Source organism: Carassius auratus, linkage group LG30F (assembly GCF_003368295.1).
Source record: "Carassius auratus strain Wakin linkage group LG30F, ASM336829v1, whole genome shotgun sequence".
In the NCBI taxonomy this organism is placed as follows: domain Eukaryota; kingdom Metazoa; phylum Chordata; class Actinopteri; order Cypriniformes; family Cyprinidae; genus Carassius; species Carassius auratus.
In genome coordinates this window covers 2,878,941-2,895,955 of record NC_039294.1, presented here as the reverse complement: position 1 = coordinate 2,895,955, position 17,015 = coordinate 2,878,941, and the positions used below count along the sequence as shown (strand labels likewise).

The window sequence follows — 17,015 nt, the reverse complement described above, 5'->3', positions numbered from 1 at the left end:
AATATGCAAAATGTGAATGCTATGCAGTAATTATGCATAAGCACAAACCTGCAGAGCGCTTCGGATGAACTGCAGCTTTCGTGAGCACAAGCTGAAACCAGAGATGCTGAGATAGCTGTGAAGGGCCGGCTTTCACTGTTGTCTTCTTTCCTCCTCCCTTTCCTCTTCATTCACATAAACCAGGCAGGACTAGGTGTCAGCGCATTAACACACAATGCTGTTGTCTTTTTTTTTTTACGTAACACGTACTCGAGCAGCCAGGTACTTATAGACTCACAAGGTTAGTGAGATGAAACACCTTGTTGATCTTCAGCCGGATGCACTACGGATTTTCTCTTTTCCATGCCACGGTCTAACTCTGAGAGCTGGAGAATCGTCCTGTGAGCTGCAAGCCATCTGAATATAAAACACAGTGGACATTTCCATTGGGAAACAAAAATCGACTTTTCTTGTGTCTGAAGAAAACTGCTTTTCAACTGAGGTCTGTTTACCATTCTCATTATGGGACACAATTTAAGATCGTTTTGCAATTAACATCTTGCATTGGTGTTTTAGAAATTCTGAAATGATTGCTTCTTAAACAAAACTTTTCAAAATATGCTTTATGCAAAAAAAATATTTTTAATTAAAAGCAATATTTTTTAATTCTGTTATTGTGGAAAAAAGTTATAGTTATTGCTTTTTTAAAATACAAGTTTTTAATGTAAAATTATATATACAATTATTATATAATTTAAAGTAAATAAATAGTGCATATGTATGCATATATAACTCACAATATATATATATATATATATATATATATATATATATAATCACACATACTGCATATTTAAGTTACTCCTCAAAAGTGGGTTCTTTTAAATATCCATTATTTAGACTTAAGGTTCACCTGTTGCACCTGTTTCTTCAAAGTCTTAATTGAAAAGAAATGACATCAGAAACAAGAAAGCAATCAAAGTTGATCTTTTGACTGGGAATTTGAATCAAAATCCAGTTTGGATTTAAAAGCGAGATGACAGTTCTCTCCCGGTTCATCTTGGGGTATTTCGCGAGCGCCTGGGATCTGTCAGCGTGAGAAGGAGAGAGAGGGAGGGCAAACACTGGCGACACAAAAGCCAACATTATTCCCTCGTGGATCCTTGCTGCATCCAGCTATGAATGGAGTATTGAAAACCACAATATTGGTGACTAGATTCATTTTCAGGCCTTCACAACCACACCATCAGCAGCTAATTGGCTGCTCAGTCTGAGCGTCAGGGTTTTAGCTTTCAAAATGCAAGAAAGTGCATGCGGATGGGATTTTATTCTTGGCTGGTGAGGTGTGTTCTGTGGTCTGTCAGATTTAGATTATGTTTTGGCTGCTTTATATGCTCGTTGCAAGGTTTCTAACTTTTGAGGCACCTGTAGAAGAGAAAAACATGAAATGAGATCTCTTACAATACAGTTTTCCTTTGAGCATCTATTAATGTCAACTGCTGGCTGAAGCAGTGTTAGTTTGGTAGATACTTTTATAGTTTTTATTATTATTTTGAAATGATCAGTTTTCATTTTAATATTAGTTAAAGCTTTAATCATTATGTTGTGCTTTTGTAATTTCTATTAGTTTCTGTTTTTAAATAAATTACTTGTATTATTTTGTATTTCGGTTTTAGTTATTTGACTTTGCAACAAGCTAAAATCAAATAATTTTATTTAATTAACATTTTATTTTTGTATAAAATGGGTTTAGTTGTATTAGCTACTTATACTAACTCTGGTTTGATCTGATGGTTAGTTCTCAGCATTTTTATTTTAGTATCATAAAGACACATACAGTTTTTGTTATTATTTTGAATTATATTTTGTTTATATTTTCTGCTTTCATGTTTATTTCAGTTAAAGTTTTAGTAATTTTGTTGTGCATTTTTGTCACTTATATTCATTTTTTTTTTAGTTATTTTAGTACATCAAGTTAAACTAAAATGGCATGGAAACTATGCTTAGATAAAATATATTTTTTACAAATGTTATTTCAGTTTGTATTTTTTTTAAATAACTAACTAAATTAAAATCAAATCTTTATAATAAACAATAAAACGTTTTCATGGTTTTAGTTAACCATGGTTCTCACTGGTATAACCAGGGCTAAATGCTTTCTGTCCAGTCTGCGTGATCTGCCCCCCTTCAGCACCCGAGAGGTGCCCCAGCGCTCAGGACGGTCCCAGTGACAGATTCGCAGGAAGCAGCGTTTAGCCGCTGACGATGGTGACCACAGACAGCAGAAATGTCTTTTTGTGCGCCCTAGGCCCGGAATGTTCACTATCTGCGCCGCGGAATATCATATTCTCCCCCAGAGCCGAGATCCTGAGCCCAATCCCACCATTTACACGCATTCCAGCATAAGGTCAGGAAGGATTTGGGAAAAACAAAAAAGAGAAAGAAATGTTAGAAACTTGAATATAATCATATAAAATAATTTAACAGATATAGAATGTGTTGTGTTTATAAAACTGATAATAATAAACTTTTTTATTCAATATTTCAGTGTCATAAACGAGGCTAAATCCACATGTATCCTGACAACAACTGAATTCAGTTTATAGAGCTACAAAGATAACTGTAAAATGCAACCTCACAAAGCAATCTATTAATTAGCGCAAAGGTTTACAATTTAATAGTGTTGGAGTGTGTGTGTGTGTGTGTGTGTGTGTGTGTGTATACAGTACACACACACATTTATATATAGATATATCATGCATATTCTAGTAATTGAATGGATCACGTGAGCTTGCCATTGCGAGCATCATGCTTTACTGTTTGAGCTACAGGAGAAGATTAGCCCAAAAATGTTTTGCATTGAAATTCTGTGCAGAAACTTATCGTTCACAATCAGACCATGAATATGAGTTAGGGAAGATTTTAAAGTCTGGTCTGTGTACTCACAGTAGCTTGTGATTTGAATGTGTTTATCTGTGTCTGGGAAAAAAGGTCAAACTTGTATGTACAATCAAACTAAAATCATCTAAAAATGACTTTCACATACAAAAATGCTTCACTCATTTACATATAGTCCCATTTTACACCATCTCTGGAGCATAAAAACCTCTCTGGACAGCGTATTAACATGCAGCAGGTCACACAAACGATCGGTCTGCTCTCGTAAATCAATGCGTGTCTGTCCAGATCGGCCTGTGGCCTGCAGGCTGAGCATGTGTGCTTGTTGATGTTGTGAGAGTATGTGTTTTACATAACATACTACGAGGAGAAGCTGTCCAATCACTGACCAGCAGACTCAGTAGTAGCCTAGTTACTGGAATAACCTGGTTGTGTGGAGTCAGACAACTGCAGTGAGAAGAAGGGCAGTAAAAGTAGATAAGTGGATCTCGAGAAGTTCAAGCACTCATTGAAGGTGTTTGTGTGTGCTGTAGGTGTCCAGCTGGATCATGAACGGTCAGCGTGTGTCAGACGGTCTGCGCAGATGCTGGAAATCTGCTGGCTGGATCCTCACCTGCCTGCTGGCTTCGTTCTTACTGATCGCCGTCACCAGCTTCCTTCCAAACGGTGAGTCGGAGCTGACATAAGAAGGACTTTTGGAGTAATCAAGTCTCTTCTCCTCACCATGGCTGCATTTATTTGACCACGGTTTCAACAAAAATATGAAGCAGCACAGCAGTTTTCAACATTGTTAATAATCAGAAATGTTTCTTGAGCAGTAAATCATCATATTATTCTGATTTCTGAAGATCATGTGACACTGAAGACTGGAGGAATGATGCTTAAAATACAGCGGAGCATCACAGAAATAAATTACACTTTAACAGAGATTTGCATAGAAAACAACTGTTTTAAACTGCAATACTATTTAATACTTTTTTACAGTATTTTTGATCAAATAAATGCAGCCTTGGTGAGCAGAAGATTTCGGAGATTAATCTTTAGATATTTATGATTTATTGTATGATATATGTTAGCAGTTTGTATGAAACACTCCATCTAAAACTATATAAACTGCATTTAGCTAATAATATAATATAATATAATATAATATAATATAATATAATATAATATAATATAATATAATATAATATAATATAATATAATATAATATAATATAATATAATATAATATACATGCAGGTTTCATACTGAGAAACTGCACTGAATAACTGCATTACTAAACTTTAATGCGTAATTCAACCAAGATCATTAATGAACTTCACATCAAATGTTGTGTAATTTAAGTGTTCAGAAAACAAAAACAAACAAACAAAAAACAACAACAACAATAAAAGAGCATAAATCCCTTAGAATAAAGAGTGGACTTAACCACACAGAACAATCTAGAAACCAAAATCGAAAAATCGAAATGACAAATGCAGACCCTATCGATGACTCAATGGTCAAGACTCCTCGTGGGAATCAGACCGGGAACCTTTCGGTTACCAAGATTAAGTTTTAAGCACCGCGCCACACCAGAAAGTATTAAATCACTGTCTTTAAACATCTGCTTTAAAAGAACAATAATTAAAATCAAAGTGAACAGCCTCCAGGCTCAATGAATGGAACCAAAAGATCAGAGTAATTCATCAGGATGGACAGCCTACAGCGGGAAATACCCAGTGAAAAGACAGCTGAACTAAAGACTTAACGAGGACATGGACATCTGAGAAGACGTGTGTGTGTGTGTGTGTCAGAGTTTTATGGGTGCTTTCCTCCACTATACACAACACAACCCAACTCCCAGCAGATCCATGACTTTCAATAGATCTTACAAATGATCTTCAGTGACGCAAACACTAACAATGATGTGAGATAATGTGTGAACAGTATGTATCATATTTAAGTTATTTGAAGATAATGTTTATAATGGTGTTGATCTTTTTTTCTCTGTGCAGAAGATCTCAAACTCCAACGAAGATCCATTTCCAGTAAGTATCATTTGAAAATAAACTTTGCATTTCCTGTGACTTTTCATCAACAATTTCCTAGAAACCACACAAAAGCCATAGCAACCACCTCATAACAACATTCTAAAAACAACTCAGAACACCATAGCAACCATGAAGCAACATTCTAAATCACTTGCAACATTGTAGCGGCAAGTGTAAAAATGTACAATGTAAAAACTTACGGAACTTCTGAAAGTCTGTTTCTGCCACGGAATAAAAACATTAAAACAATAATAATAATAATTACAGCTTTTTATTTCAGTTACAATTCAGGCTTTGCTTTTGCTTTGAGTTTATATCTTGCAATTTAGACTTTTTTTCCTCTCAAGTCTGAATTATGAGATACTCTATACACTCAGAATTGTGAGATAAAAAGTCACAATTACATTTTAAATGTTTTATTCAACAGAAACGGATTTCCATATTCACAACATAAAAAATGGATTTCTCAAAGTTGTAAATAAAACAAAACTGATATAAAATATTTCAAGCTCTACTTATGATCAAACCTGAAATTTACTCATGATCGAACTGAAAATTATTTCTACAGCAAGTTACTTTTTTTTCAACTGCTTTATATGAATCCTAAAGTGTACATGTGAATTATCCCACACGTCTGAAGTGCTATCTTTAGTGTGACTAACATTTCAGCGACATGCACATTAATAAGAAGGAGGAGAAGTCTGTGAATTGACCTAAATGAGATGTGATGGGAAAAAAGCCTCTTTTCTGCTGTCTTTGTCAGACGCTGAAATCAAACACCATCGATTCACAGTTTGACACAAAAGCTTGTATAGGAACTAGCATTAGCGTCTCAACACTGCTACAAAACACAGGACAAACAGACCCCAGTGAAAGTGTGTCTGAGGAGGAACGCTTTGTGAAAAACACCACAACATTCTAGGTGAAGTCTAGGTGAAATGTCAGGCAAAGTGTCATAAAATGTAGATTTTTTAAATATATTTGGATTGGAACTATATGTTATACATTACATACACACACTATAATGACAGCAGCACTGATCAGATTCTGTATCCACTGTCTCATCAGCTGGATCTGATCAGATTCACAGCACATATCTCAGTGTCTGATCATGCATTAGACGAGAGCGTGTGATTTTCTTCTGTGAGTCTGTTTCACAGCCCGAGCTGAAGTCACAGTCTTCCTGTTCCACCAGTCTTAAATTACAGGAAAATAGATGTAGTAGATATAGAGAGCTGCAGCTCTGGAGGGCCAAGAACCTCCTTTCAACAAATAATTGACCACAATCGTTGTTTGCTCTCTCTCTCTCTTGCTCTCTGACTTTCTCTCCTGCTTTTTTCTTTTTTTCTCACAGCCAACAATACAAATGCCTCGGTGACAGCACAGTCTCAAGGTGAGCGTCTTTGCAGTTCACTTTCTCACCCTTTACACAAGAACACAGCCTTTTAAGAGAAGATATGTTTGCCCATTGGCAGGATCACGGCAGGACCGGATCATAATTGCCTCTAAGGCACAGGAAAAAAGACAGGACACTTCCTCTCGCACAATTTACACAATCCCTTCTCCAGCGTTATGCTCTCGCTCTCTTTCTGGAGTCATATGTCATATTTAGACTTATTATTGTGTGTTAAGTTGAAGGGGATTAGAGACATTCTTACAGGCTTCATTATATCATTATATGTGAGCCGTGCAGCTCTGCGCTTCAGCTTGTGTTATTCAGAAACCCACAGCTTTCATCTGCACTACATGATGAACACTAGCAAAAAAGGACCAGAAAATCATATCGTTTTTTTATTTGTATTTTTTTTTTATGATTACCTTTTTTGGGACATGTACCATTTTTTATTTTATTTTATTTTATTTTTAGATATAATACTATGACAATATACAATGGCAATATCATGGCATTCTTGTAAAGCCATGTAAATATAAATATGCAAATATGATTATTATTATTATACTTTTTTTTTTATGATTCACCTTTTTGAGACATGCACCTTGTTTTTTTTTTTGTTTTTTTTTTTTAGATAAGATACCATGGTAGGTAATATATAATGGCAATATCATGGCTTTATTGTAAATACATGCAAATATAAATATGCAATTATTATTATTATTATTATTATTATTATTATTATTATTGAATTAATAACTTTTTTGGGACATGAACCATGTTTTTTTTTCCTTAAGATAATATATCATGGTAATATATAATGGAAATATCAAGGCATTCTTGTAAATCCATGTAAATATGCATGCAAATATTTGTTTAGTTTGAGTCAAATATATATTGGCAGGATTAAACTCAGTTAAGTTGCAAAATTATTTCGTAAAGTCTAAGAACAAAACAAAAAACACACTAGAGTTATATTGTAATTTAATGAATGAAAACTCTAATAGTGTCTGGTTAATACTAACCAAGTAATGATCTGGTGCTCCAGGTCCTTCAGTGCGGCTGGTGAACGGCAGGAACATCTGCGAGGGGCGCGTGGAGGTGCTTCATAACGGGACGTGGGGGACGGTGTGTGACGACGACTGGGACATGGTGGACTCCAACGTGGTTTGCCGTCAGCTGGACTGCGGTGTGGCTGTGGCCGTGGGGAGCAGCTCCAAGTTTGGCCAGGGCTCCGGGCCCATCCTGCTGGACAACGTGGACTGTAAGGGAGGAGAGATGGAACTGAGTCAGTGCAGGAATCAGGGATGGGGCGTACACAACTGCTACCACTATGAAGACGTGGCCGTCACCTGTAAAGGTATGGAGGAAGCCGAGGCATCAAAGCTGACTTTCTTGACTGAGCTCAACTAATTATTCATTTCAAGATTAATTAATCATCCATTTTTCATTTCTCACAGGCAATATTGTGATAGAACCTCGAAGCCTGGAGCCCATCACGCCGCCCGGTCCCATCTCTGCTTTAAGTAGGTTGCAGAGTTTAATAACTCTCACATGAGGATATCAACTTGAACTTCATTTCGATGTAATGTCAATATCAGCAAGCTAATTTGATTAAACATGATGCAAGATTTTAGAGAGACAAAATACACCACAGAATTCATTCATTGTATTCATTTTGTACTGTTGATTTCCCTCCAAAATGATGTCACTTCCTGGAAGAGGAGGATGATGTCATTCTTAGGAACTTGTATTTTGTGTTTTGGGATTTTACAACAACGTTATATTAAGGACATTTGATAATGAATTGAAACAATATTTGATTGAAACATTTTGATTAGAACAAGGATAATCCTAAAACCATTTAAACTTAATCCACTTCACTGTGATATTTTGATTTGAAAACAATCTGACTTCTTTGAATATTAATATTTTTTAATATTTTATTTATTATATAAATAATATATTTTATATGAGTTAGCGATTTTAATAATTTCATAATAAAGATTTATGCATTTTAATATTTTATTATATTAAGAAATGCATGATGTAATGCATAGCAAATTATCCAAAATATAAAATATTAGGGCCTTTTTGTACATATTTTAAAATGTGACACAATATCCTAGATCACATAATATAAAACCTCAAATTTTTATATTTAAATTTGTTTTTATTTGCATTTGTGTTGTGTTGTCATTTTTATTATTAGTATTTTTTAAATATGTCTATATAGATTTTATTAATTTAATTTTTTGCTTTAGTTATAATTTTTTGTCTACATAGAATTAATCATTTTTTATCTAGTTATTTTATTATATAATTTAATTTCAGCTCAACTTCTAATTTATAACAGTTATTGAGTATTATATATATTTTTGTTTTTTAGTAATGGACTGAACTTAAGATCACAGCCGAACTCTTTCTGAGGGATCGTGTTCATCCTCTCTTTGTTCCTCATGTCTTGTTTCAGTTGTGAGAATTGGCTGCCCATATCTAGTTCAGAGGTTATGATATCTAAAGAAAGTAACAACGCCTTGGGAATTGAATGGCATTTTTTAGTATGGAATCACCATCGAGGCTTTGTTCCTCTGACAATACGAGAGGGTTTTGAGTCCTTGTGATGGCGTCACTCAATAAAACACTACGAGGAACTTCAGTGTGTGTTTTCTGGAAACCATAGCTCTATGTTTGCTTCATATTGAATGGCGAGTTATGATTAGCAGAATAATATTACCGATGATCTGACCACACCCTGTATGGAGCAAACCATATGATTTCTAGAGGCAATGTAGATAATTGTGTTGAACAAACAACAGGCGTTTCCTGATGATTTCATAATGTTTCTGGAAAAATCTTGACATAATAGATAACAGTGAAAAGAATACATGACTTTCTAAGACGTCTAAATGATCAAACCGCCTTCTGTCGTCAGATTTCTTCTTCTTCTTTATCAGGTCAAAGCTCTTTTAGTGCCACATACAGTCGTCCAGCTTCAGTTCATGCTTCATGCCTTTTTTCTGTCAAATCTTGACTGACTTTTATCAAGCAAACGTTGCTTTGATCGAGCTGCTTTTTCCTCCATATTCTCACTACATCAGACTATATGAGCCATAAAAGCCTGACGGATCAAATATGATATCAACAACAATAACAACAACAAAACTTTTTGAGATTTTTAAATATATTAGGTTAATCAACTCCCACTGACAGTTTTTCTGATTATTAGTAGATTTCATATTATTTTATGTTAGGGTTTACAGTGTTAATCATTTGAGGGATGAATTCTTTCTTTAAAACAAGAATATTTTCTTTATATATATATTTTTTTTTTGAATATTTTTGTTTTTCAAATTAAGAGTAGTAAATATTTCAGAGATATCTGGTGCATTGCCACAGTTTATAAATAAATAAATAAAATAATAATATTAATAAAATAAATAAAGATTATATATACATAAATAAAGATTATATATATATATATATAGAGAGAGAGAGAGAGAGAGAGAGAGAGAGAGAGAGAGAGAGAAAATTTCATACACTTTTTTTACATTTGAAACATTTGATCTGTCAGGCTTTTATGGCTCATATAGTCTGATGTAGTGAGAATATGGAGGAAAAAAGGAGGCTCAGTTTTATTCAAAGACTCAATCTGAGCAAAAACTATGAATTTGGTGCAGATGCTGATTTTATATGATGAAACTCCAATGCTTGTTATGTAAATCAATGTTTACTTTATAACAGTACAGCACATACTCACTTAATATATATATATCTATATATATATATCTATATCTATATATATATATATATATATATATATATATATATATATATATATATATATATATATATATATATATATATATATATATATACTGGCTATATGCATATCTTAATATTCCTGTACTGTATATATAAAGCACACCTGACCCTCCTGTGCTGTAGGAGACGGAGCGGTGCGTCTGGCGGGGTCCGGGGACCGCTGTCAGGGCCGGGTGGAGGTCTACTATCAGGGCAGCTGGGGGACGGTGTGTGATGATGACTGGAGCATGGCAGACGCCGCAGTCGTGTGTCAACAGATCGGCTGTGGACTGGCTGTCGGAGCACCTACAAACGCTTACTTCGGCTACGGCACGGGACAGATTTTGCTGGATAACGTGAACTGTAAAGGGAAGGAGGCCAGCCTGGCCAGCTGTTACAGCCTCGGCTGGGGAATACATAACTGTGGTCATCATGAGGACGCCGGGGTCATCTGCTCAGGTGGGTTTCTTTCTTCTCCTTCAGGATACTCCTTATTTCACAAAACAGAAGTCAGCTGTTTTCTGTGAATGTGCAAGACTTCTGATTCATTCGTTTTTATACTAAAATGAATGGAGCTCACAAAATCCACATTTTCTATCATATGTAAATATTTACAAGAACAGCTAAAGAATATTAAAGCTACTTGTGCTACAAACCATATATATATATATAATTTATTTTTTATGTAATTATATGATCATCATAACTGCTTGAATTATATATATATATATATATATATATATATATATATATATATATATATATATATATATATATATATATATATATATACATACAGTATATACACACTGTATAAATATACTGGGTGTGTGTGCGCGTGTAGAATAAATGTTTTGTTGTTGTTTACATTTATTAAATATGATAAATATAATTGCTTGAATTATTACTACACACACACACACACACACACACACACACACACACACATTATATTATATTATATTATATTTTGTAATGTTTTTAATTTAACTTTATTCCCATCATCATAACTGCTTGAACAATAAACATTATATATATGTTGTTTTTTACATTTGCATTTAATATACTGATTTTTTTAATTAAATATGATCAATATAATCACTTGAATTATATATATATATATATATATACACACACACACTAATTTTTTTTACATTTAATATTAAAATTAAATGTAATTGTAACAAATGTAACAAACATTTTTATTAATTTACCAGATGCTTTTTATGTGAAACTTTATTTATAAACATACATTTTCAATGTGATCTTTCAGACCTGACTGTATGTGCATATTCTGTGCTGCTGTATCTCCTTTGATAGCAGCTCTAACTCTCTCTCTCTCTCTCTCTCTCTCTCTCTCTCTCTCTCTCTCGTATATTTCAGATGCCAGCTCCACCATGGTCCCAGTCATCAACACAGAGACTATAGGCAGAGGTTTCATCGTTCCTGAAAGCACAGCAGGTATAAACACTGTCTGTACTGTACATAGGGCCTGTGACTTCACCTGCTACTTTCAATAAAGCACGGTTGATTTAAAAGCCAATTCATTGTTATTAACTGCTGTGCCTGACCATCAGTTTGGGTCAGGATCGTCCTGCATTAGAAGCCCCTTCGAGCACCAGCAGATGGCGACACTGAGCGAACATGTTTTCTCTGTTCCTCCTTCTTTCATGACATCTTTCTCTGTTTTCTTCAGTGACAGAAATGCCAGTGCCAGTACAACGTGAAACAGTAACCACAGGGATCACTACAGCCTCAACAACTAAAGGTAGTAAAGACACATCTATCTATCTATACTAAATCAGTTATGGATGTATTTATGCATTTAAATTGATAGATAGCAAAAATCTACTTTTACATTCAATTACATTTGATAAATTACATTAAATACACATTTATTTATTTATTTATTTATTATTTGAACACCATTATTTTATTTATTTACTTATGCATTTAGAATGGATGAATGTATAGATTTTATGAAACATTTATGAAATGTTGCCAATTATTTCTGTTTCATTTAAACACTGTTCTTTTGAAGTTTCTATTCATCAAAGAATCCTTAAAAAATTAAATGTATCAAATTTCCCACAACCATATGAAGCAGCACGACAATAATCAGAAATGCTTCTTATACAGCACATCAGCAAATAATATTTCACAATATTACTGTTTAAGTAAAAAAAATAATGCAGCCTTGATGAGCAGAAGAGTCTCTTTCACTGACCCCAAGTGTTTGACCAGTAGTGTGTGTTGTCTCTCTCTGACCCTCTTCATCCGTGGCTCTTTCAGAGAAGCCGAGCGTCCGTTTGGTGAATGGTCTCAACAGCTGTCAGGGCCGAGTGGAAATCCTCTACTTCACCGTCTGGGGAACAGTGTGTGATGATGACTGGGATATGGACAACGGTCAGGTGGTCTGCAGACAGGTGGGATGTGGGCCGCCTATTGCAGTCAAACCTCTGGCTTACTTCGGCTACGGTTCTGGCCCCATACTGCTGGATAACGTGGACTGCCGCGGAAATGAGCAGAAGCTGTCTGACTGCTTCAATCTGGGCTGGGGACAGCATAACTGCGGCCATTACGAAGACGCTGGAGTCATCTGTGCACGTAAGAGAAATATGACATCACAGTCTCATACAATGATCACATACTGTAGAAAAGAAAAGCCATGCATTTTACATTTACAAGGGTTAAGTATGTATGCGAGATGTTCTTTTTCACTTTCTTTTTATCAAATAATCCTGTATAATTTTACACTTTACAAAAAAAACAAATATATATATATATATAAAATAAATCAGCTATGCATCAAAGGAATAAATTATATTTTGAGTATTAATATAGAAAACTATTATTTTAAATTGCAATAATATTTCAAAATATATAAAAAATTAAATGAAATAAAGAATCTTTATTTTTTATCAAATAAATTCAACCTTTGTATGTAAATTCAGTGTATGTAAATCTAAATCTAAATCTGAATCTGAATCTTAATGTGTGTGAATAATTCACATTATATTGCAATTATATATACAGTATATTCTCACATACTTCATAAAATGTGTATGTGCTTTCAGTACTTCATTCATAAAATTCACCCAGTCATTCACAACAACAGCATTTATTCACTATGAAAGAACATACACATACACACAAACACACACACACACAGAGACACACGCGCACGCGCGTGCACAAACACACACACACACACACACACACACACACACACACACACAAACTCACTGCAACACAATGTTCTGCTGGATTAAGACAAGTCTCCAGGGCAGTTTTTCCTCTTGCATGCATGCTTCCTCTTGTACACACACACACACACACACACACACACACACATACATCTGTCCTTCACTGTTCCTTTAATTAACAATACTCTCAAACACATACAGACTCACATCCGTTACATTTACTTGGTCTCCTTTCGAAATCTCTTCAGCCATCGTTAGAGAAATCGCTACACTGATTACAGATCAGCATTTGTAATCTTCAGCAACTTTAGAAGCATCCTCTGTACGTCAGTCTCCGTATCTACATGAAAAATAAAAGAGGTCCGTCGGAGCAAATCATCATCAGCACAGAGCCGCAGGGAAAGCCGTCCTCCACACAGGCCACGTGCATCCACTAACGCATAAATATATGCATGCATGCGTCTAATAGATGAGCACTGAAGAGAAAAGGGAAAGACTCAAATAAACACCAGATAAAGGAATGAAACAATCAACCCTTGCCTCATGAATAAGAAACACAGCTTAATGTGTATAAAAGATTACGTTCAGTCACAGTAAATCAAAGTTTCCTAACTTAATTTGCGTTTTCTTTTTTTAGCACCTATGGATTTTGAGATAGCCGGAAGAGACTTTAGCATAGGAATCACAGAGAAACCTACAACTGCAAGACCAACTACAACACCAACACCAGCGGATGGTAAGAACCTCACACTCGAATTCATTACAGAAACATTCGTTACTTCCTTTTTGAGGGAACTGTCCCTTTAAAATAATGGGTCAGGTTGCAAGCTTAATTAAAGGGAAAACGTTTTCAAATGACACTGACAGAAGATTGTTCTCATTTTAGGCGTAGATTCACTTCAATTTGTTCAGTTTCTAAGAAAACAAGTCTTCATATGTTCAAATGGCATCTGAAGTAAATGCGTCTTGATTTAAGGATATGTAGATATTTGTACTGGAAAACAAACCTTTTTTTTTTTTGCACGCCACATAATGTTTTTAATTTATATGTTTTTTATATTTAATGTCTACAGTCTTTTATAAAATATTGGAGAAAAACAGCAACATATTTGCTAGTGAATATAGAAATAAATAATGCTATGAATCTATAATATATTCTAGAGCTGCTAAACGAATAATAGCATTTCAAAATAAAAGTTGATATATTTAGATATTTATAAATTATATATATTTATATACGATATCATGCTATAGGTGTGTGTACTGTGTATATTTATTATGTATATATAAATACACACACATGCATGTATTTATCAAGGAAAAATATGTTACATTTGTATATAAAATATTATAAAATAAAATGAATTATATACAAGTGTAAATATGTATACAAAAATATATATTTTTATATATTAATGTGTGTGTATTTATATATACATAATAAATATATGTAGTACACAAACATAGTATGTAAACAAACTTTTATTCTGAATGCAATTAATCGCGATACATTTTTTTGCATCCCAATTCTTAACCACATACATTTTTTTTAAATGTTCTGATATGATATGAAGACAAATCAAGACATTATTTAGTTTTCATATAATAACTTTTACATAATAAAAGTTTCATTATTTTTATTTACATTTTGTGAAATAATGAATCTGTGATAGATTGGATAGACGTGATAAGATTTTGGTATTGAATGTTATTAGCTATTATAGAAGTCTGGATCTTTTCAAGAAAAAAACGTAAGATATTAAGCAAGAAAATGTTTGAAATAATATAGGGGTTGTGGGAAATAAAGACTGAAAAGGCCTGCTTGAATGCATGCCCACTTTCTACAAAACTACACATTTTTCACCTTTGACCATCTGTTTTCTATATACTGTGATTTAGTGCACACTGTGTCTAATCTCACTTACATTTAGGATGCACACAGCTTAAGTCTTTCTTTCTCTTCTCAAGGTACCATCAGGCTCATTGGGGGCATAAACCGCTGCGAGGGCCGTGTGGAGATATTCCTGAGAGGAGAATGGGGAACCGTGTGCGATGACGCTTGGGATCTGGCGGATGGGAAGGTGGTGTGCAGGCAGATGGGCTGCGGACTGCCTCGAGCCGCCCAGGTGATGGCCTACTTCGGTCCCGGCGGTGGCACAATCCAGATGGACAATCTGAAGTGCACAGGCAGAGAAGCTGCTCTCACTCAGTGCTCACACATAGCATGGAACGTCCACAACTGTGACCATTCAGAGGATGCCAGTGTCACGTGTGAACTTTAATGACTCCACCCACCACAGGCCACGCCCACCACATGCCACACCCACCACCCCAGTCCAGTGAATGCAGTGGGAGAGGAACTTGCTTGTCGTTTCCAGGACTTGCATACATTTTGTACATAACACCTCACGCCAACCCTGACGAGGAGATTTTAAGGATGAAATAGTAATTGGGTGTCAAACAAGAAAAAATAAATTATGCTAATACTGGTATATAAATAACCGTAATAAATATTATGAATGAACATTCTAATTATGCACTTTATAAACTATAAGAATGTGTATACATAGGTGAATATTATTAATTTTAAACTATTGATATACAGTGAAACCAAAGTTTTAGACTCTTTTTAGCCTGTCATTTTGATTGCACGAACCAAATTTATTATGCCATAAAGAAAACTTATGTACTGTACATCTAGTACGTTTCTGATTTTATATATATATATATATATATATATATATATATATATATATATATATATATATATATATATATATAAAGATTAGATTCTTCTGTTTCCTGAATGCTAAAAGTAGAACATAAAATAATTCTATTTTAAATATTAGAAGATTTTTCAAAGAATGTAGATCTTTGCATTTTATTCAATGAAAAATAGCCTTCATTATTCAGTTTTAAAAAAATTGGCTCGTTAAGTAAAATATTTTCTCAGGTCCATTTTGATTGGGATAAATTATGGCTTTAATGCAACAAAAAAAAATAGTTTTCATTTTCTTCTGTTCTTCTTTTGTCTATTTTTTTGAGTAGATATAAATAAAGAAAAATAAATTAATGGGATAAAAGGAATTTTGCATTTCCACTGAGGAAATTAAACCATATCATTGGCCTAATTGCATAACCTCTTAATGTATTAGGTGGTTATTTTATGAGCTAGGAAAGAAATTTGGGGCAAAAATGATGGTACGGTATTTTATTTATAATATATAATTAAACATTTTATAAAAAAGAAGGGGATGAAGTAAAGAAAGAGAAGACAATTGATCAAATGTTTCTGATGCAACTTTTTTACTGTACAGACTTTCCTGAAATATTGGGGTGAAACATCATTGTTTTTGTCAATATATGTGGAAATAAAGCTATGAATCTCTTATTATTAACAGAGGTGGACTAAAGCTGTTTTTTTATTTAAACATCTATAGAAATCTCTTCTATTAAATTACACATTATTTATTCTTACTGCAGGTGGTCTACATAATAAAAGTTTAATTATCTGCATTTTAAAAAGTTTGATGAAATAATGAATATGCAATACATATATTACTAATTTACTAGTTATAATCAGCATATTTGTTGTTAGTAATAAAGGGAGTCTGGATTTTGACTTTTTTTTTCTTCAATAGCTTTTCTGTAGCCAAGAAGCCGGTACAGTACGCATCTCTACAGAAAATGACTTTGAAGA

At 34.0% G+C, this 17,015-nt stretch overlaps 1 protein-coding gene across 1 annotated transcript; it reads left to right on the top strand.

Annotated features, from left to right (window-relative positions):
* The first annotated feature begins 3,132 nt into the window (after nt 1–3,132).
* On the top strand, nt 3,133–15,980 carry LOC113067916 (scavenger receptor cysteine-rich domain-containing group B protein). Its single transcript, XM_026240400.1, has 11 exons — nt 3,133–3,543; nt 4,877–4,909; nt 6,267–6,305; nt 7,363–7,665; nt 7,766–7,831; nt 10,254–10,568; nt 11,493–11,570; nt 11,806–11,877; nt 12,402–12,716; nt 13,953–14,051; nt 15,284–15,980. Exons 1-11 carry the CDS (start codon nt 3,426–3,428, stop codon nt 15,595–15,597), a joined length of 1,752 nt encoding a protein of 583 aa, XP_026096185.1. The 5' UTR covers nt 3,133–3,425; the 3' UTR covers nt 15,598–15,980.
* The last annotated feature ends 1,035 nt before the right edge of the window (nt 15,981–17,015 follow it).

Excerpts from the sequence above, each read along its gene's own strand:
- LOC113067916 (XM_026240400.1), top strand. The coding sequence starts at position 3,426 with ATGAACGGTCAGCGTGTGTCAGACGGTCTGCGCAGATGCTGGAAATCT. Across the intron at positions 7,666-7,765 it reads CGTGGCCGTCACCTGTAAAG|GCAATATTGTGATAGAACCT; the intron begins GTATGGAGGAAG and ends CATTTCTCACAG. Across the intron at positions 14,052-15,283 it reads AACACCAACACCAGCGGATG|GTACCATCAGGCTCATTGGG; the intron begins GTAAGAACCTCA and ends TCTCTTCTCAAG.